We start from the raw sequence: 23,138 nt of genomic DNA, 5'->3' as shown, positions 1-23,138 counted from the left end.
TGCATTTTTATTGGGTAAATTCAGTGTTTGTGTGGTGGTGTTTGGAGCATTGGTTCCCCGTGGCTGTGACTGACTGTGCCTTCCTGTCTCGTGATCCTCAGCCCCGCTTCTCCAGTGATTTAATGGGTCTGAAAATGGTAGCATGTCAAATATGGTTACGTAAATATGTGTTATGGATATTTGAAAGTCTCTTCAGCTTTAATTTGTTGAAACTGTGCTTAGCTTCACAATTTTCTGTTTATTGTGATTTTTAACTCTATTGGAAACCTAACTCTGCTTACCTCTTACTGTTTAATGAGCAAGATAATGTGGGAGAGAAAAGTTTCTCAGATGTGACTGAGTTTTAATTAAGTTGCATGTAGGCCTGTTGAACATGTAGGAAGATGCTTTTGTATATTTTGCATACAATTAGTTCTCTTATCATAGATAGAACCATCACCTCAAAACAAAACAGAAAAAATAACCAAGGACAAACACTGAATTTCTTCTGTGTAAGCTAAGGGTTTGTTATACACAATTGCAAAATTTAATTGTCTCAGGAAGTATTATTATGCACAAGTTTAGGGTTTTAAAAGTTTTAAACTTGACAAGACCTTCATTGTCACTTGACAAGACAAAATCATTGAAGTCATGATTTAGCACTATGTTATTACACAAGGAGATAGGATTTGCCTTTTATCTTGATGGTTTTTGCTCGGAGACCTGTGTTTCATGGCCCGCCTGCTCCGTTTCAGCTCTTTTTTCTTTCTTGCCTCTGCTTGTCTTTGGCGACCCACTCCAGTACTCTTGCCTGGAAAATCCCATGGACGGAGGAGCCTCGTAGGCTGCAGTCCATGGGGTCGCGAAGAGTCGGACACGACTGAGTGACTTCACTTTCACTTTTCACTTCCATGCATTGGAGAAGGAAATGGCAACCCACTCCAGCGTTCTTGCCTGGAGAATCCCAGGGACGGGGGAGCCTGGTGGGCTGCTGTCTCTGGGGTCGCACAGAGTCGGACACGACTGAAGTGACTTAGCAGCAGCAGCAACCCTACCTCTTCATCTATAAACTGTGAAAGTTCCTTGGTTTCACTGATCTCTTTCTGCTTGTCCATCTGATATGTGCTAACTTGCTGAGCAAACAGACTCCTTTATTATCCCTGTCACCTCTCTATCACGTACTTCCTTTCAAACGGTCCAGCAATGCTAATAGACTCACAAAAGTACTTTTCTGAACCAGGTCAAAATTAAGAGTGTTTTTAATGCAAATAAAATTGTTCAAGTACAAATGGTAAAATCACTAAAACAACCAGGCCCGTGACTTTTGTGTTATTCCCTGACTGTGGTTTCCTGCTCTTCCCCTCTGCTGTTAGGCCCACCCAGGTCACCTTCTTCTCTGGTCTTGAGCTGGCATGGCAGGTGTCTCTGATCAGCCTGGACACTGTGGTCAGTTGTCTCAGTGGCATTCACTGGACACTCAGAATTCTGGATGTTGTCCCTGAGCACCCCCTCTGTGGTGCCATTTTGGAGCTGCTCATGATGTGTCCTCCCCCCTGCTTTGAGAAGTGCCTGTTCTCTGCAGCCTCATCGGGGTTCTCAACACCTCGTCATGTTGCACTGTTTGCATCATCCCTGGGCGCACCATGACTTTGTGACTCTTCCTTGGTCAAAAAAGTGGTTAATGAAGGACTGAGGAGCAGTGCAGAGACTCTTGGAAGTTTATTTTTAAAAAAAGGGTAATTAGAAAAGGACAACTACTGTGGTAGAGAAAAAGTCTGTTATAAAGTCTGACAGTCTGATGGCCTTTGAAAAAATAAGGTTCATTCTGGGTTTCATGCATTTCTCTAGTTCTGTTTGGTGAGTGCAGGTGTTTGTGTTTGTACAGTGCAGTATAACTTATATTTTAGCAAACTCGATACTCGTGGACCACATCTTTATTCTCTGACTTTTTGGTATCTTGAGAAAAACGATACCATTTTACCTTTAGTGCCTTTTGCCTGGTACTCTAGCAAATAGAAGATAATTTAGCATACAGGATGGAAATAAGTTACTCTCCACATTTATGGATGGACAGCTTGGTGGCTCAGATGGTAAAGAATGTACCTGCAATGCAGGAGACCCAGGTTTGATCCCTGGGTTGGGAAGATTCCCTGGGGGAGTGCGTGGCAACCCACACCAGTGTTCTTGCCTGGAGAATTCCATGGACAGGAGCAGAGGTTAATGGGGTTGCAAAGAGTCAGACACACTGAATGACTAATGCACACAGTTAATGCATAGTTTGACTTATCCTTTTTCTTTTTTACTTGTGCCAAATTAGTGGCTAAATGGAGAATTAAATCAAATTTTGACTTTTTAAGATTCTCTGATTAGTCATAAATTCCTCTCTATATTTGGCAGGATAATGATTAGTGAAATAATTTGAATTTTGTGACCCATTAAAATATTTTTTTGGTCCACTGTATTGAAAAAGTGACATTTGTGTTATGTGTCAATTTATTCTTTTATGGAAGGTTAGAAGCAAGAAAGCTTTTATGCTGACTAAATCCCCCTTGTTAAAACTGTGAATCAGTGATAGCGAGTGTTTCTTAAAGCTGTGATTATTTAAAATGGGCTGAAAACAGTGTTTATTGGTGGGTTTGTGTGCGTGTGTGTGTGTATCAAACCAATTAGAAATTGTTTTTACTTTTAAAAATTACTATAAAAAAGTAGTAAAACATTTGTATTAGTTTTTCTCTATTACCCCAGTACAGTGATTAAGAAATATTTGTTCATAAAATTGATGAAGTTTTTAAAGTCATGAAACTGAGACAATATTTTGACAGTTCATTACACGTGTTTTCACTCATTAGTGTAGCAGCTGTGTTATTTGAAAGCCGTGCGACATGAAGCTGCCACAGGCTCTGATGGTGGCAGAAGGTGCCTCACTTGTCCTGGGCCTGTTGGGAGTCTCATCTCATAGCTCCCTCTGCACTTCCAAGTAAAAGCCAAGGGTCCCGTCTCATGAGCTAATGTGAGTTGTTCTTAAGGATTTTTATTCTTTTATGGCAGCACTGTTTGTTCTTTTTACTTTTACCTTAATTGCCTGCCTTTCTCTGTCTGTTGCTGCTACTTTACAGTTTTTACGAAGACTTCTCTTGTCTGGAATATTATTATATTCTTCCAACTGATTTTCTATTGCCCAATCCTTCCAATTTCTGCTTTCTTTCTCGAGTATAAACTGCTTATGTGAATTCTTTCCCCAGATATTTTTATGGTTCTTTGCTGCTTACAGATCATTGGATACACTGCTTCTCATGATTTGTCTTTCTTGTCTCTGAAAATCCTCCCCACCTTGGCTTCACCTATCCATCACTAGTTCAAATAAGTATTAAATAGTTGTGATGTACCAACTCCTTTAACAAGATACAAGTTAGCCTTTCTGATCCTGAATGAGTGGAGGAGAAATCTCATTCCCAATACTTACGCTTCAGTTCTTCATTTCCAGCACTTTTCTTCTGAGAGTCCCACACTTGCCCTTACTGGGCTGGCTGGTGGCCATCTTCCTGTCTGTTCACGATATTTTTAGAAAGGTGATGTCTGACAGTTTCCTTATATTCTCTCTGTAATTATTTATACCCAGCAAATTCATCGTGTTTATCATTGCTACCATTCTCTTTTTACCTTTTTTCTTGAAGTTTGGCCCTTTTGCATATCCTATCAAAGCACTGAGGAAGCATTTTGTACTGCCCTTCAGGCCCTCTTTATACATCTTCTCTTTGTACTTTGTATACTGCATTAATCTGGGCTAAGAAAACTGTTTACTCATAACTGTAATCATGTTTGTACATCATTTATACAAGACTTTAATATTTGTTCATTTGTTTTATATTTGAGCTGAAAAGTTCTGTTAGATGATTGTGATCAATTTATAGCCTAAGAAGTGCAAGGGTCCAGGAGTGACCTAGCATCTCCCAACTGGGGGACGAGTTCTCTCCAGGATCAGCTGCCTCCCTTCCCATCCTGTTTTGTTGTCCTCTGTACTTACTGGTCAAGGCTGCAGTTGCTCTGTGTACTGGAATATGCTTTAGTGATTTTAGTTAGCATTTTGAATATATTATTTCATTTGGTTTCCCCAGCATTTCTGTCAAGTAGGCAGTCCTGGCATTATTAATACTATTTTACAAATGATAATAATGCTGATTGCCAGTTTGCCAAACCAGTGATTTAAAGAACAGAAACAAGAGCAGGTCTTCAGACTCGTAGCCTATGCTGTTTTCATTGCCCTATGTATAAGATACTTTGGAAAGTGAAATGTGTTTTTAGTTTGGGAGGTTTGAACGTGGGTCAGAAAGATCCCCTGGAGAAGAGAATGGCAATCCACTGCAGTCTTGCCTGGAGAATTCCATGGACAGAGGAGCCTGGTGGGCTACAGTCCATAGAGTCGCAAAGAGTCAGACATGACGGAGTGACTAACACTTCACTGAAACAATTCTCTGGTTGTGTTCTGTATTAAAATGTTAAATATTAAAATTAAATGGCAGCTGTTGTTTTAACTTAGCCTGAGTTTTGTGTGCCATGGCAGTACTGGTCTAAGCCTAAAGAGAATGAATCCCTTTATGGTATACTGTCAGAAATTTGTTACTGGAGGGAGAAATAAAACCAAAGGCCAGAAGATGTGTTTTAGGTACAGTATCATTCTGTGTCACTCTCTGCCATTTGCTCGTCCTGCTCTCAGAGTGATTCTGACCATTCTTAGCCCATATAGGGGGGATTTTTGGGAGGGGACATCTGCACTTGTGACACTTTCCTCACCAGTGGCTGCAGTGTCTTGAGATAGCCTGTAGTTTTGCTTCATAATCCGTAACTATCGTTTAATCAGTAACTTGATTGATTGTAGAACAGCTTTTCTACAGAGCGTCTTGAAAGAAAGTGAAAGTGAAGCTGCTCAGTCATGTCTGACTCTTTGTGACCCCATGGACTATAGCCTACCAGGCTCCTCCATCCATGGGATTTTCCTGGCAAGAATACTGGAGTGGGTTGCCATTTCCTTCTCCAGGGGATCTTCCCGACCCAGGGATTGAACCCGGGTCTCCCACATTGCAGGCAGATGCTTTACCATCTGAGCCAGCAGGGAAGCCCTTGAGGGCAGCCCTTGAGAGCATCTTGAGGGCATATATTAACCAGCAGCAAGAAGCTCTAGTGTGAGCAGTAGAGAGTAGAGCATCTGGAATCCCTTGTGGCTGTAACAATACTTTAGTCGTGGGGTCTGCATGAACCCCTGTTTGACTGTGGTTTTCTGTGTAACCATGTGGTTCCTGGATGTCTGCATCTGAGTCCCTGTTGATGGAGCTGTGGGTGTGGAATTATATCAAGGAGATGATAAAGTATACAGTTGGAGACTTTAGGTAGAATGAACCATGTTGCATTTCCTCATTTCTAAATATACAAGACGACAGTGTATCACAGGGAAAAGAGTAGTGTGGTGTAGTGAAGAAACAGGAAGTTGGGAGTTTGAATTCCCAACTTTCCCAAAATTAAAAGTTTGAATTCCTGCTGCACTGCTGACTTGCTCTCTGATCTCAGAAGTTCCCCTCTTCTCAAATATACAGTAAACTCACTCGCTTGGGGCTGTTGTGAGGATATCATTAGAGGATATGGATGAGGACTCACACATGTAAGTGCTGTCCATGTGTTACTTATTTTAATTAGTGACTATGATATGTTAGGTCCTTTAACGAAAAATATTTTAACTCCAACCTGCTGTCAACACTGCAGACAGGCAGTGCCATCTCCATTTGACAGACAGGTATCCAGGGTGTGGAGAATCTTGGTGACTCACTCTAGGGCCTGCTGAGCAGTGACTTCAGACATAAGCTCTGTTTATCCCTAGCTTTGGGAAATGGTAACCCACTCCAGTATTCTTGCTTGGAAAATCCCATGGACAGAGGAGCCTGGTGGGCTACAGTCCACGGGATTGCAAGAGTTGGACACGACTTAGTGACTAAACCACCACCACCACTGCGCTGTGCTGTTACAAGGGGTCAGTAGTGGAGGAGTGTGAACTTTAACAGCAATTTGCATATTGCTCTTAAGGAAACAGCACTCTAGATTAGGAATCAGGAGATACAGATGAGCGCTATATTTCTGTATTATTTATGGGGAAAGTTACTGTATAAACATATCCTGTGAAATACCTTTGAAACACTTGGCTATGTTTCTCCTAAGGTTTATGTATAAAATGTTTTCTCGTGACTTTTTGTCAGAATTTTGAAAATTTCCTTTGAGGTGATCAAAATATGTTTTATAAATTCTATTTTAATATTTTGATCTTTTTTTTTTCAGTCATTCCTACACTGGTCAAGACTACAGTACACAGGGTAATGTTGGCAAGATTTCTTTAGATCAGATCGATTCGGTAAGCATCTCATCCTATTAAACCTTTGTCAATGGAGAAAACCGATTTTCTTCAACCAAAGATTATTTTTAGGGTGGGGTGGTGGAAGAGAATGTTATTTCATTGCCAATCATTTTAAAAATAAATCCCATGTGCTGTACGTATGACTTTTTGTTATTATAGGAAAACCAATTAGAAAATTATTTGTCGTCTGATAAAAACAATTTAATCAGTTTTCCAAAAGGAAACTGATTTCTTTTAAGTGATGACACTTAAGTAGTATTTATGTGTTTATATTTAAACACCATATAATTTAGAAAGGAGAAATGGAGAGTACTAAGTATAGCTGTCTCCTAGGGCTACTGTAACAGCAAACCATAGGCTGGGTACCTTGAACAACAGGATCTTATTTTCTCACAGTTCTGGAGGCGAAAGTTCATGATCAAGCCATCAGCTATCAGTTTCTTCTGAGGGCCTCTCTCCTTGGCTTCTGGGTGGCTGCCGCATCCCTCCATCTCTGCTTAGAAGGCTGCTAATCACCTTGGACCAGGGCCCCACCCCCATGACCTCATTTAACCTTGATTACCTCCTTACAGGTCCCAGCTCTAGATACAGCCACATTCTGAGATTGTGGGGTTAGGACTTATCATATAAATTTGAAGAAGATGCAGATTATTCCATGACGCTAAGTATAGGTCTCGTGTTGCCTCCAGAGTGGGCAGCTCATTTCAGCTTCACTATGTGGCTTTATAGGAGAATCAGTGTGTGTACACTCAACTATACTTCTACTGTGTAGAATTTCACTTTAATGCACTGTAGGAGTTATGATATCACAGCCACTATATTTGACATCACACTCACTGTATGACATCATATCCACTATATATGATATCACACCACTGTATTTATGCCATCACACCCACTTTATTTATGACATCACATCCAATGTATGTATGGCATCACACCCTCTACGTATGACATCACACCCAATATATATGAGATCACTTCTACTGTATGCATGACATTATGCATACTGTATTTAAGACATCACACCCACTTTATCTATGATGAAACACCCCATATATACGACATCACATCCACTATATATGTGACATCACACCAGCTCTATCTATTGCCTCACACACACTCTATGACATCACTCCTAATGTTTTTTTGATATCACACCCACTATATTTCACATCACACCCACTCTATGGCATCATACCCGCTCTATATGACATCCCACCCACTATAGATGAGATCACTTCTATTGTATCCATGACATTATGCCAACTGTATTTAAGACATCACACCCACTTTATCTATGATGTCAAACCCCGTATATACGACATCACCTCCACTATATATGTGACATTACACCTGCTGTATCTATTACCTCACACACACTCTATGACATCACAACCACTGTATTTATAACATCATTCTGTTTTGGTTATATCACACCCACTATATGGCATCATACCCACTGTATATGACATCCCACCCACTATATGGCATCACATCCACTACATATGACATCATACCCACTATATATGACATCACACCCACTTTCTATAACAACAGACCCACTTATCTGACATCACATCCACTATATCTGTGACATCAAAACCACCATGTCTATCACCACAGCAATGTATTGATGACATCATATGCACTGTGTTTGTGACATCATGTTCACTATATATGACATCACAGCCCCGATATCTGACATCACACACTTTCATGTCAACACACCCGCTATATTGGACATCACATCCACTATATCTGACTTCACAACCAGCATATCTATGATCACACATGCTATATATGACACCAAACCCACTGTTTTTATGACATCACAGCCTGTATATTTGACATCACTCCAACTGTATGACATCATATCCACTATATATGACATCACACCACTGTATTTATGACATCACACCCACTTTATTTATGACATTGCATCCAATGTATGTATGACATCACACCCACTATATGGCATCACACACACTACATATGACATCACACCCACTATAGATGAGATCACTTCTAGTTAAGTCAACCACAAATAATCTTTGTTTAGATAATTACCAAATTATTTACAATACATAAAAAGTACACTGAGGTTTTTATGCTTGGAAACAAGAGTTACAACAGTGAGTAGGGGGAGATTCTGAGCTTTTGGAGACCAAAATGAATAGATCATCTTCCTATTCGAGAAATTATAATCAAGTTGAAGTTGTTACAGTGAAAGACAAAGAGGCTGCCTGGTCAGTCAGGGGAGCAAAGTGAGACCCATCCGTGCTCACAAGCAAAGTGGAACCTGCCAAGGAGCCCATGAGAGGTGGGAGTTAGTGTCAGGAGGCGGATACTTGAGAAGGTGAGGGAGATGCAGCTGAGACCATAAATGAAAAAAGTTTTCTTTAATTGTTAATTTCTTTAACACATTTATTTGAATTTGCCTTTTGAGAGCCATTTCTCTTATTTTTGTGTTTACTTTTGGGTTATTTTAAAATTTCATCTGTGATTCAACAGTTGTACTTTTGAACATTTATCCCAGGAAAATGAAATGTTAGATATACATGAAAACCCATACACTGATTTATTTGAAATAACCCTAAACTGGATTTGACCCAGATGTCCTTTAATGAGTGAGTGAGTGAATGGTTAGACAAATGGTGTTACATCCACACATTGAGGAGATATTACTCAGCAATAAAAAGGGAACGCGCTATTGATAGCTGCAATAATTTAGATGAATTTTGTAGGAATTATGCTGAGTAAAAAGCCACTCTCAAAATGTTATATGATTCTGTTTATGTAACACTCTTGAAATGACAAAGTTACAGAGGTGGAGAACAGCTTAGTGGTTGCCAAGGGTTCGGGAATGGTGGGGGCAGGCTGCAGAAGATGGAGGTGTTAAAAAGGGAGACAGGAAGGAGGCTGGTGTGGGGGGCAGTCTTGAACCTACATGGGAAAAAGTTACATAGAGTTAAATGTACAGAAAGGAGCACGTGAGTGTCACAGAAAATCTAAGACGAGTGGATTGTGTTAGTGTCAGTATCTTGGTGGTGATAAAGCACTACAGGTTTGCATGATACTACCTTTAGGGGAAACCAGATACGTGACATCTCTTTGTATTATTTCTTACAACTGCATTGGAATCTATAGTTATCTCAAAAGAAAAGTTTAATTAAAAAAAAGAAATAGGTGAAATAATGTTAATAATTTACTTAATATATCTAAAATATTATCATTTTGACATGTAATTAGTATAAAAATATTAATAAGAAAAACAATTCATCTGTAGTCACAGTGAGACAATAATAACTTCTTTATGGTTTTTGTTTTTATTCCAGTTAACCTGAATTTGCAGTTTGCAAATCAGATTGATTTTGTAACAGATATTGTGGGGATTGATAAATAACAGAATATTCTTTTTTTCTGTAGCTTTCTACCAAATCCTTCCCACCCTGCATGCGTCAGTTACATAAAGTCCTGCGGGAAAATCACCATCTCCGTCATGGGGGCCGCATGCAGTATGGCCTCTTCCTTAAGGGCATTGGCCTGACCTTGGAACAGGCGTTGCGGTTCTGGAAGCAAGAATTTATCAGAGGAAAGATGGATCCAGACAAGGTGATTTTGGAAAATCTGAGCAGTAACTGAAATTTTAATTTGGTCTGAAGACTAAAAAATTTTTCAATATGCCCCTGAAATGTAGTTGAAATTCTATAATTTCACTTACGTAAAAAGAAACTTATGAATTAATCTAATATTTGCTAAACAGAAAGTTGGGAAAGGTTGAATCAGTTCAAAGGGTGAGCAGCCAACATAAGATGTAAAGCACCCTTGGCTGAGGGTGCTGTGCTTCTCCTTGGCAGGCAGACTGCCAGCATTGCTATACCTGAAATTGTCTTCTGAGTTGTGTTTCTGTAGGAATGCGTGTGTATATGTAATACTTACAGGCATATATACATACATGCACGTGCAGTATTATATTCAGAACTAGGAAATGCTGAGAAAAAGTGAAACAGTTCTGAATGCATTTTACTGTGTTATGCAGAATCTTTCAAAGAGAATTTATTTTTTCCCCTCAAACTTTAAAATTTGTTTTGTATTTGGGTATAGCCGATTGGTATCACTGATTTGATGGACATGAGTTTGGGTAAACTCCAGGAGTTGGTGATGGACAGGGAGACCTGGCATATTGCGATTCATGGGGTCACAAAGAGTCGGACATGACTGAGCGACTGAACTGAACTGATAGCCGATTAACAATGTTGTGGTAGTTTCAGATGAAGAGCGATGGGACTTTATCATACATATACATGTGCCCATTTTCCCCCAACCCCCCTCCCATCCAGGCTGGCACATAACGCACAGTAGACTTTCGTGTGCTATACAATAGATGTTTGTTGGTTATCCATTTTGAATATAGCAGTGTGTACATGACCTTCCCAAACTCCTTAACTGTCCTTTCCCCCTGGCAACCATAAGTTCATTTTCTAAATCTTTCACTTGGAATTGTTAGATAGATGTTATCACTGTAAACTTGAGATATCATTGTTTTTTCTCATTTTAAAAACTGATACTTTGAAATGAAATGAAAATATGATCATTTTCTTAGGTGACTGAATTATTTTTGAAAATATCATTTGTATTAGTTGCATGAAATCACATCCTTTGAAAGTGATAGAATTTGCTTAATCATTTGCCTGTTAGTGAACACTTGGTTGTATCCATTTGACTGTGTCATAAATGTTATTGCAAACAATATCCTGAGCACATAAATCTCTGATTATAGTTCTGATTGTGTCCTCCGTATGTATTCATCAGGGGATCAGTTTACTTAGTGAAAGACTGTAGACAGTTTTGAAGTTTTGTTGAATTCTATCATGCTACTAAATGACTGGAAAATCTGTAAATTAGCCATTGTGAGAACTTTGCTCTGTCATTGATATCAATGTATGTTATTGAAAATGTTTTTTGATCTTTTTATTAGGAAGTTGATGTATTAAGTATATAGGTGTGCTAGGGTTCGCCAGAGAAACAGAACCAATTGTGTATGTATACAAAAAGACAGGTATTTAACAGCCCATGTGATTATGTAGGCTGAGTCCCCAATCTGCAGGTAGCAGGCTGGAGGACCAAGAAGAAAGAGTTGGTGTTTCAGTTTGAGTCTGAAGGCAGGAAAAAAATCCATGAGTGAACTCACGACCCTCAGACAGGAGGTGTGTGTGTGTGTTAGTCACTCAGTTCAGTTGCTCAGTTGTGTCTGACTCTTTGTGACCCCATGGACTGCAGCACACCTGGCTTCCTTGTCCATCACCAATTCCCGAAGCTTACTCAAACTCATGTCCATAGAGTCGGTGATGCCATCCAACCATCTCATCCTCTGTCGTCCCCTTTTCCTCCTGCATTCAGTCTTTCCCAGCATCAGGGTCTTTTCCAATGAGTTAGTTCTTCACGTCAGGTGGCCAAAGTATTGGAGTTTCAGCTTCAGCATCAGTCCTTCCAATGAATATTCAGGACTGATTTCCTTGAGGATGGACTGGTTGGATCTCCTTGCAGTCCAAGGGACTCTCAAGAGTCTTCTCCAACACCACAGTTTAAAAGCATCAATTCTTCGGCACTCAGCTTTCTTTAGAGTCCCAACTCTCACATCCATACATTGACTACTGGAAAAACCATAGCTTTAACTAGATGGACCTTTGTTGACAAAGTAATGTCTCTGATTTTTAGGTTGGTCATAGCTTTTCTTCCAAAGAGCAAGTGTCTTTAATTTCATGGCTGCAGTCACCATCTGCAGTGATTTTGGAGTCCAAGAAAACAGAGTCTATCACTGTTTCCATTGTTTCCCCATCTATTTGCCATGAAGTGATGGGACCAGATGATCGTAGTTTTCTGAATGTTGAGTTTTAAGCCAGCGTTTTCACTCTCCTCTTTCACTTTCATCAAGGGGCTCTTTATTTCTTCACTTTCTGCCATAAGGGTGGTGTCCTCTGCATATCTGAAGTTATATTTCTCCTGGCAATCTTGATTTCAGGTTGTGCTTCATCCAGCCCAGCATTTTTCATGATGTACTCTGCATATAAATTAAATAGGGTGACAGTATACAGCCTTGACTTATTCTTTTCCTATTTGGAACCAGTCTGATGTTCCATGTCTAGTGCTAACTGTTGCTTCCTGACCTTCATACAGATGTCTCAGGACGCAGGTCAGGTGGTATGGTATTCCCATCTCTATCAGAACTTTGCGCATTTTGTTGTGGTCCACACAGTTTGTTAGTCACTCAGTCATGTACAACTCTTTGTGACCCCATGGACTGTAGCCCCCCCAGGCTTCTCTGTCTGTGGAATTCTCAGGCAGCATTGCCAGAGTGGGTTGCCATTTGCTTCTCCTGGAGATCTTACTGACCCAGGGATCGAAGTTGGGTCTCCTGCATTACAGGCAGATTCATTACCGTCTGAACCACTGAGGAAGCAGGAGGAGATAACCTCTTAGTCACAGGAGAGTTGGCCTTTTTGTTCTGTCCAGGCCTGGGGAAGGTTGGATGAGGCCCCCCACACTGGGGAGGCATCTGCTCTGCTCATTCCACCAGTTCAGATGTTAATCTCCTCTAGAAACACCCTCAGAGACATTTCCAGAGTAATATGGCCAGAGGTCTGGGGCCTGTGATGGTCAAATATTAACCATCACAGTAAGTGAGGATTTACGAGGTGGGATTTTCAGTGAATGGGAGTGAAGTTGAGGTAGCGCTTTAGCCTGGTTTGTGCTGTAACTACGGAGAAGGCACTGGCAAGCCACTCCAGTACTATTGCCTAGAAAATCCCATGGATAGAGGAGCCTGGTAGGCTGTAGTCCGTGGGGTCGCTAAGGGTCGGACACGACTGAGCAACTTCACTTTCACTTTTCACTTTCACACATTGGAGAAGGAAATGGCAACCCACTCCTGTGTTCTTGCCTGGAGAATCCCAGGGACGGGGGAGCCTGGTGGGCTTCCGTCTATGGGGTCACACAGAGTCGGACACGACTGAAGTGACTTAGCGGCAGCAGCAGTGCTGTAACTAAGTGGGGGAAGGAGGAGCTGAAGGAAGGCAGGGGCAGATCTGGGCACCAGGCCTTTGGTCTGTGTGTCTGTCCTGCACCCCCCTCCTCCCTGCCAGCTTATGTGTGTGTCTGGGATGGTCTCATATCAGGGCCATCAGTATTTACTTTTAAACCTATGTGTTTGAAAAATTTTTTCAAATGCGATTTTTATTTTAAAATGTAAAAGTTTTCTTCAAAAATTATTGGAAAAGAAAAATCAATAATTTTTATCTTTCTAGAAAATATGTAGCAGTCTGTATTTTCATTATCTTATTACTGATTACAGTAAATATATTATTTTGACAAAAATATTTTAAGGTACACATATGATTTACTGTGTCTCTCTGGTGTTCTGTTGTTACAGTCTGTTGTAAATAAAAGTTCATGTTTTTCTCATTTATATCTTACATATTTTTACGATGAAATTAATTTAGCATCTCTTTACGAAAATACTCTCTTCAACTGTATTTAGTTGTTAAATGGTACATGCAATTAAAAATACTTCTTAGAGGTATAGAAAATTGATTCCTTAAAATACTGTTTATAGAGCACGAAAAGACTCTGATGCTGGGAAGGATTGGGGGCGGGAGGAGAAGGGGACAACAGAGAATGAGATGGCTGGATGGCATCACCGACTCGATGGACATGAGTTTGAGTGAACTCCAGGAGTTGGTGATGGACAGGGAGGCCTGGCGTGCTGTGATTCATGGGGTCGCAAAGAGTCGGACACAACTGAGCGACTGAACTGAACTGAACTGATGGAAGATATATTGGATATTTTTTGTAGTGCTCTAATGAAAGGACCTGCCGTTGAGCCCAGAAATGACTTGGAACATTGCTTCTGTTGGATAGCTTGTTTCCTGACAGTGTGGGATGCTTCTGAGGTGGTTCATTGATTCTCACCTGGACTGCTCCTTTCTGTGGTTTCCCATGTGGCCATGCTTCTGATTGCTTTTTCTTCTGTTCATGCCCTCGTTGTAACTTATTTGACATACGTTGCTTTGTGCGTCTGAGCAGAAATTATGGATACCTTACTGTTGCTTTTGGGGGAGTAGGAAGCAGTCAGCTTGTAGGTAGTAGAAACTGAACTGTGAAAGTATACTTGTGGCAGAGGTGATTCTGCAAATGCAGGCTCTCCCTCCCACCCCCCAACATGGTTACTAAGAATAGAAGGATTAGTAGCCAGTAGGACCTGGTCTTCCTAGATAAATGACTACCAACTGGGACCAGCTGTGTAGGGTCATGATAGGGTAATTTAAAGATACATAATTTTATAGCTTTGAATATTCACTAACATCGTATAATCAGTTTGAGATGTTATAAAAGTTTACACAGAAAATAGCATGAACAAGGTTTCCACTTACATTCCCTCTTGGTTGAAATGAATTTCACTTCTTTAAATATGGATTTTAGAATTTATCGGCCAACACTGATTTTTTAAAAGACTTTTGCTTTATAAAATTTCAATCTATTTGGTAATAGAGTGACCTGAGAGAAGTTAGCAGAACACAGTTACACAGCACGGTGGTAAGAAGGAGCATGTTGTTGAGGTGGCATGGAGGCAGGAGGTTATTAGAGAGGGTTGTGCTAGAGATTTGGTGAGATCAGTTTCCCATCAAGGTTTGAAGATGATGGAGCTGATCAGTCGAAAGAGAGGAAAGGACAGCAGTACACGGGCACCAGGAACCATGGGAAAGCAGGCCAGGCATTGCCTGCTCTTCCATTGTTTGTCGTTTTTCTACCATTATTTTATAATTCTTCCATTATTTGTTGCTGATACTCATTCACCAGGTTTTATTTTTGTCAGCTGGTTTGGGGGTTGTTGTGATTTTTGAATGTCTGCTTTCAGACTTCTGTAAGGATTTGACCTGTCGGTATATTCAAATATTATTTTTATTTGGATGCATATTATACTAGAGGGTAAGGAATTCTAGTATTAAAACATCAGCCACTTCCAGAGAACATTTTGTTGTTATGAATGATCTTGTAGCAGACTAATTGCTTTAGGGTATAACTTACTCCCAAATTATTAGTTTCATTATGTAGGATTTTTATATTAGATTATTATATTAAGTGTGAATGTTTATGATATATTAAAAATTTAACAGTAAAACTTTTTTGGTTTACTCTTGTCAGTGGGGATCAGGGACATGTGAAAATTGCACTTAGGTTTCAAATAAGATTCTTCGGATTTATGAATGATTCTAAAAGAGATATTCAAAGCTTTGAATGTCTTATTAAGTAAGTTCTGAGATTCCTAAAATAAATGCACTTATGCTTATGCAAATAAAATATATTTATGAATCACAGTACAATTTTATGCAAGTTTTTCTTGTTGTAATTATAATTTACATGGCAGTCTACCTGAGAAAAAGCCTCACCCTGTGCTCAAGAGATAAAATTAATCAAACCTCTATTGAAAGCATGAAGAAACTTGGCAGTAAATATTCATTCACTTGGAATTTGGATATTAAATCCCTTCAGCCACTGGCTTTGTTAAGGATTAAATTGAACTAGATAATTCTTCTCATAAATTCAAAGCAATGTGTCCGCTTAATCAGATTGCTTGTAGAACTGTTGTCTGAATTGCTTTGACCCGATCTATTGGACGTTAAGTGCACTGTAGATCACGAACGTTTTATGTGGCTGAGTTCTCCTCCCTGGTGAGGCTGTACCCGAGGTCTGCTCCATGTTGTCATAATTGGGTCAGGCAATGTTTCCGTTCTGTTCTGTCACTCAGTTGTGTCCGACTCTTTGCGACCCCGTGGACTGTAGCCTACCAGGCTTCTCCGTCCATGGGATTCTCCAGGCAAGAATACTGGAGTGGGTTACCGTTTCCTTCTCCAGGGAATCTTCCCGACCCAGGGATCGAACCCGGGTCTCCCGCATTGGAAGCAGACGCTTTAACCTCTGAGCTACCAGGGAAGCCCAATGTTTAGCACTGTAAAAATACTTATCTTTTGTCCCAGATCCAGCTCACATCATGACTTACTGCAGAACTATGTCATTAAAAATGGACCACCCAGGGATTAAGTATTTGGCTGGTGGTGTGTGCATGTATGTTTTTCTTTATAACACCAGTGGTTCTCCCATGACCCGTCAGCAGCGTCAGCTTTAACAGTGTCTGGGAATTTGTCAGAAATATGACTCTCAGAATCAGACTCTGGAGGCGGGTCCATAGCTAATGGTTTCCAAGACTCCACATGGAAGTAATGCACACTGCAGACTGAGAACCGTCTTATATTGCCTCACAGAAATCTAAGTGATCATAGTTTATCAAGTAGAGACATGGAAATCTCCAGCTGTTTGTTCTCTTGTCTGTTTCTGTTGCAATTTGAGTGTAATGTTTTCCTTTGTTAGTAACGCACGTGTGTATATTTGAGGTCTGGCTGCATGTCAGGGCTGGTCAGTACTAAATGAACACACACAGCAGAGTGCCTCAGCTGGAGCCCCTCCAGCACACTCGATGGTGTCCCCTGAGCCCTTGAGGGAGTCAGGCTGGGCCTGGGGTGCTCAGGGTTAGTTGCCTTCAACTGTAAGTAGCTCCTTCCACTTACTCTATCAGTTCAGTTCAGTTCAGTCGCTCAGTCGTGTCCGACTCTTTGCGACCCCGTGAATCACAGCACGCCAGGCCTCCCTGTCCATCACCAACTCCCGGAGTTCACTCAAACTCATGTCCACAGAGGTGGTGATGCCATCCAGCCATCTCATTCTCCGTCGTCCCCCACCCTTTCCTAGCATCAGAGTCTTTTCCAGTGAGTCAACTCGTCACATGAGGTGGCCAGAGTATTGGAGTTTCAGCTTTAGCATCAGTCCTTCCAATGAACACCCAGGATTGATCTCCTTTAGAATGGACTGGTTGGATCTCCTTGCAGTCCAAGGGACTCTCAAGAGTCTTCTCCAACACCACAGTTCAAAAGCATCGATTATTCAGCGCTCAGCTTTCTTCACAGTCCAACTCTCACATCCATACTCTTACTCTATAGGGCTTTACAAAACAGTGTTTTACATGTGCTCGTATGAAAAAGGTTGGAGAAAACTACTATGAGGTACCGACTTGGAGTCGGTACTTGGAATATGGAGTCAGACCGAGTTGGCATTTGACTCCATTGTATACACACTTGGGCAGATTACCTGGTATGTGTCCTCATCTGCAGAATATGGACAGTAACTGTGTATACATCTGTGGATATATAGCTCTGTCCCTGTTTACACTTGATTGATGTGTTGAGGATTTGGTAAAGGATTAGTCCAGATTCTGACATGTAGTAAATGCTAGCTCTTCTCATTTAGGACTTCATAGGAAGGTGGGGTTAGCTTGACGCAGAGTAATCAGTAAAGTTTCCACAAATAGAATAGAATCTGATGGCTTGTTAAGATTTCATGTCACCTAAAATAGAGAGGAGGGTTAAGGGGAAAGACTGAATTCCAGCAGAGATAATTTGTTTTATGAAATGTTTAAGGGATTAGACTAAGGGGATGCATTTCAGGCTGTGTTCTTGTAAACTCCTGGGTTCCAGAGGAAAGAGGGCTGAAGTTTACAGGGGAGATTGAGATGTCTGATTTCTGTCCCCAGTTTAACTAGTGTAACAAAACAGTACCTTCATCTATTTTTATGTGTTGGAATTCTATGTAAGATTTCACTTAAAAGAGGGTTTTCCACTTAAAAATGTTTACAAAATACTATTGTTTATTTGTGGTGTAGAATTTAGGAAAGTAGAAGATGAGACAGGAGGAGAAAGATATTAGTGTGAGAATAGAGTTGCTTTAAATGAACCTCCATTTTAGTCAAGAGAAAGCCACTAGCAAGTATTAAACATGGAGAATTGTTTTTTCAGAAGAGAATCTGGAAGTGGTATGCACTTTAGACTGGGAGAGAGTCAGGTCTTCTCCTGGTAGTATTGGGACAAGTTTAAATGGAGGGTTCAGGGAAGAGGTTGAAGGAAGGTGGGAACTCCAGAAGCAGAGGCTCTGTGTGGACCTGATGGGTCTGGAATGAGAGCAGAGAGAAGTGGGTCATGAGTTGAGTTTTTGTTGTAAATTTAAATCCATGTCCAGGTAGAAATTCTTCATGGTTGATTGGTTGGCGTATCTGTTCCTTCCTTCCTCTGTGGTTCTTATGGGGCCCTTAGAGTGTGAGAGGTGCTGTTCTGCGAGCAGAAACGCAGGGATGTGGATTTGAGAGCCATTCAGGGAGAGTGGAGGGAAAAGCCTCCTGCAAGTAAGTGAATGGACAGATGGAGAATATAGAGTGATGCAGACAGCAGAGGCTCAGCTTCAAGGGATCACCCCATTGCAGTAGTGATGGAGGAGCCTGAAGTGAGACCTGAATTACTAGAAATATTGGAGAGAAAGAGTGAGAATAGTCTGGGGTTCAGGCCCTAAGAAGGAGAAGGCTTTCTGAAGTAAGCTGTTACTGCTACCCAGCATGGATAGTATATGTTGGAAATCACTTCTAAGAAAAGTACAGAACAGGAGACAGATTTCTTGGTCTTAATGATAAATGACAAAACAGCAGTAATGTCTAGAAGTCAGAGAAGTCAGGAAGACGAGAAATAGAACCATTTGCTCTAGGAGATGCCTGTGTGGACAGAGGTTGTCCTCATGTGGGATGGGCGGAAGCACTGGGGCTCCTCGAGATGCAGGAGACGCCAGAAGTGAGTGAGAACTCGAGGCCTGGGGTAACGGGAAGATCGTTTATGAACCTGCATCTATTTGTAGTATGGTCAGTATGCAGTGTTACCACCCCCCTCCCACCACGCTGCTGAGAACAGGAACTGTTTTGTTGTGGCTCCCTGTCCCCAGCAGCTAGTGTTCGGCTGAGTGCCTGAAAGGCCGTAGATGGTCAGTAAAATGTGTTGAATGAGGGAATGAGATGAGTTAGGAGTTGAGTGAGGATGTTTGTCTGAGACTTGACGGTGGTTTTTTGAGAAATTTTAAGCTGGTAAAGAAGTGATGGGAGGAAGAAAGTGGAGCCAGGTAAACTCATGCCCACCTCCTGTCTTTCTAGTAACGGAGGCAGGAGATCACTCACCAGAAGGTTGGGTGACAACAGGGCTTAAGGAATGTTGGAAGTGTAGACTAATGCCTTCTGGACCTGCACAAGCAGAGGCGGTCCCCTGTGATAATTACTGAGATTGAAAGACTTCAGCAGAATGAGTCCAGTGTAACCACTTACTGAGTGCCTTGCATATGCCAGACACCGTAATTAATACCTACATCCTCTTACGGATGCATTAAAACAGTCCTCGGAGATGGATACTATTTATTATTTAGGTCTGTTTACTGATGAGGAAACCATACCAGACCATAAATTTGTAATTGACTATGTCTGCAATGATACATTGCTTTCTCTGGCAGTCCTTGTGGCCAGAGAGCAGAAGCAGAGAGGGCAGAAGAGAATGCTTGTGCAGGCTTAGGACCTGGCAACACAGCCATGCTGTCACTAAGTCCTTTCCATGTTCCTTATGCCACTTAATCTCACAACAGCTCTGCAAAATAAATATCCTCTGCCTATGAAGAGTTTGGGATTCCCTGGTGGCTCAGTGGTGAAGAATCGCCTGCTAATGCAGGAGACACTGTTTTGATCCCTGGGTCAGGAACATCCCCTGGAGAAGGAAATGGCAACCCACTCCAGTATTCTTGCCTGGAAGTCCCACGGACAGTGGAGCCTAGAGGCCTACAGTCCATGGGTCAGGTAGCAATGAATTGGACATGACTGATCAACTAAACAGTGGCAACAGCATGGAGAGTTTAATGGTTTTTCCTCCAGGTGGCAGAGGTGGTGCATGAACGGACCTGGGTTAGGACCTGTGCATGTGTACTAAGTCGCTTCAGTCGTGCCCGACTCTCTGCAAACCAATGGACTAAACCCTGCCAGACTCCCCGTTCCTTGGGATTCTCCAGGCAGGAATGCTGGAGTAGGTCGCTATGCCCTCCTTCAGGGATCAAACCTGTGTCTCTTACATCTCCTGCATTGGCAGGTGGATTCTTTACCACTACTGCCACCTGGGAGTTAGAACCCAGGTCTGTCTTATTCCACTTCATGTGCTTTCCCCAGTGCTTTCAGGAGGAACAGGTGTGTTGTGTAGGCATGTCTGACCCGCCATGTAAATCTAAGAGGACGCACCTTAGAACAGAGGTTTTCATTTCTCTGTCTAATTGCCAGAGCTGTGATTCAGTTCAGTTCAGTTCAGTCGCTCAGTCATGTCCGACTCTCTGCGACCCCATGAATCACAGCACGCCAGGCCTCCCTGTCCATCACCAACTCCCGGAGTTCACTCAAACTCATGTCCACAGAGTCGGTGATGCCATACAGCCATCTCACTCTCGGTCGTCCCCTTCTCCTCCCGCCCCCAAACTTTCTCAGCATCAGAGTCTTTTCCAGTGAGTCAACTCGTCGCATGAGGTGGCCAAAGTATTCCAGCTTCAGCTTTAGCATCAGTCCTTCCAATGAACACCCAGGATTGATCTCCCTTAGAATGGACTGGTTGGATCTTCTGGTGGTACAGGGGACTCTCAAGAGTCTTCTCCAACACCACAGTTCAAAAGCATCAATTCTTCGGCGCTCAGCTTTCTTCACAGTCCAACTCTCACATCCATACATGACCACGGGAAAAACCATAGCCTTGACTAGACGGACCTTGTTGGCAAAGTAATGTCTCTGCTTTTCAATATATTATCAAGGTTGGTCATGACTTTCCTTCCAAGGAGTAAGTGTCTTTTAATTTCCTGGCTGCAATCAGCATCTGCAGTGATTTTGGAGCCCAAAAAAATAAAGTCTGACACTGTTTCCACTGTTTTTCCATCTATTTCCCATGAAGTGATGGGACCAGATGCCATGATCTTTGTTTTCTGAATGTTGAGCTTCAAGCCAACCTTTTCACTCTCCTCTTTCACTTTCAACAAGAGGCTTTTGAGTTCCTCTTCACTTTCTGCCATAAGGGTGGTGTTATCTGCATATCTGAGATTATTGATATTTCTCCTGGCAATCTTGATTCCAACTTGTGCTTCTTTGAGCCCAGCGTTCCTCATGATGTATTCTGCATATAAGTTAAATAAGCAGGGTGACAATATACAGCCCTGACGCACTCCTTTTCCTATTTGGAACCAGTCTGTTGTTCCATGTACAGTTCTGACTGTTGCTTCCTGACCTGCATACAGGTTACTCAAAAGGCAGGTCAGGTGGTCTGGGATTCCCATCTCTTTCAGAATGTTCCACAGTTTATTGTGATACACACAGTCAAAGGCTTTGGTATAGTCAATGAAGCAGAAATAGATGGTTTTCTGGAACTCCCTCGCTTTCTCCATGATCCAGCGGATGTTGGCAATTTGATCTCCGGTGCCTCTGCCTTTTCTAAAACCTGCTTGAACATCTGGGAGTTCACGGATCACATATTGCTGAAGCCTGGCTTGGAGAATTTTGAGCATGACTTTACTAGCGTGTGAGATGAGTGCAATTGTGCGGTAGTTTGAGCATTCTTTGGCATTGCCTTTCTTTGGAATTGGAATGAAGACTGACCTTTTCCAGTCCTGTGACCACTGCTGAGTTTTCCAAATTTGCTGGCATATTGAATGCAGCACTTTCACAGCATCATCTTTCAAGATTTGAAATAGCTCAACTGGAATTCCATCACCTCCACTAGCTTTGTTCATAGTGATGCTTTCTAAGGCCCACTTGACTTCACAATCCAACATGTCTGGCTCTATGTCAGTGATCACGTTATCGTGACTATCTTGGTCGTGAAGATCATTTTTGTACAGTTCTTCTGTGTATTCTTGCCACCTCTTCTTAATATCTTCTGCTTCTGTTAGGTCCATACCATTTCTGTCCTTTATTGAGCCAATCTTTGCATGAAATGTTCCCTTGGAATCTCTAATTTTCTTGAAGAAATCTCTTGTTTTTCCTATTCTGTTATTTTCCTCTATTTCTTTGCATTGATCACTGAGGAAAACTTTCTTATCTCTTCTTGATTGCATCATCATTAAAAAGGGGACAACGAAACCTACTAAAATGTTGCAAAGAGATGAGAGTATGCATGAAATACTGTGTAATTTATAAAGTACTAAACCAGTGTTCTCAAAGCAAGTATACTGAAGTGGTTTGCCATTCCCTTCTCCAGTGGACCACATTCGGCTGTGGTCCATGTGATCAGATCGACTAGTTTCCTGTGATTATGATTTCAGTGTGTCTGCCCTCTGATGCCCCCTCACAATACCTGCCATCTTATTTGGGTTTCTCTTACCTTGGGCGTGGGATATCTCTTCACAGCTGCTCCAAGAGCGCAGCCGCTGCACCTTACCTTGGACGAGGGGTATCTCCTCAAGGCCACCCCCCTGACCTTGAACGTGAAGTAGCTCCTCTCGGCCTTCCTGTGCCCATGCAGCCACCGCCTATTGGATGTGGGGTAGCGCCTCTCGGCCGCCGGCCCTGACCCCAGGCGTGGGGTAGCTGCTCTCGGCCACACCTCTTTGCGTGGTTGGTTGCACGGGGCTGGCGTCTCTCGCGTCTGCCCCGCTGGGGCCTGCGTCTCTCGCGTCTGCACCACCGGGGCCGGCGTCTCTCGCGTCTTGAGAACCCCATGAACAGTATGAAAGGGCAAAATGATAGGATACTGAATGAGGAATTCCCCAGGTCGGTAGGTGCCCAGTATGCTACTGGAGATCAGTGGAGAAATAACTCTAGAAGGAATGA

At 41.9% G+C, this 23,138-nt stretch overlaps 1 protein-coding gene across 2 annotated transcripts in view; it reads left to right on the top strand.

Annotated features, from left to right (window-relative positions):
* The window catches only part of PRIM2 (DNA primase subunit 2), a 364,278-nt gene that overhangs the window by 230,578 nt on the left and 110,562 nt on the right, over positions 1-23,138 (top strand). For both annotated transcript variants that reach the window (XM_055406862.2, XM_055406864.2), the window contains exons 9-10: positions 6,301-6,373; positions 9,806-9,991. In XM_055406862.2, coding sequence (XP_055262837.2) covers positions 6,301-6,373; positions 9,806-9,991 — 259 coding nt within the window. The remainder of the gene's footprint in view (positions 1-6,300; positions 6,374-9,805; positions 9,992-23,138) is intronic.

The sequence above is a fragment of the Moschus berezovskii genome, chromosome 23 (assembly GCF_049115385.1).
Source record: "Moschus berezovskii isolate FMDL1 chromosome 23, NW_MosBer_1.0, whole genome shotgun sequence".
Taxonomy (NCBI): Eukaryota; Metazoa; Chordata; class Mammalia; order Artiodactyla; family Moschidae; genus Moschus; species Moschus berezovskii.
Note: the sequence above shows the minus strand (reverse complement) of the source record. Positions and strands in the feature narration are given on the sequence as shown.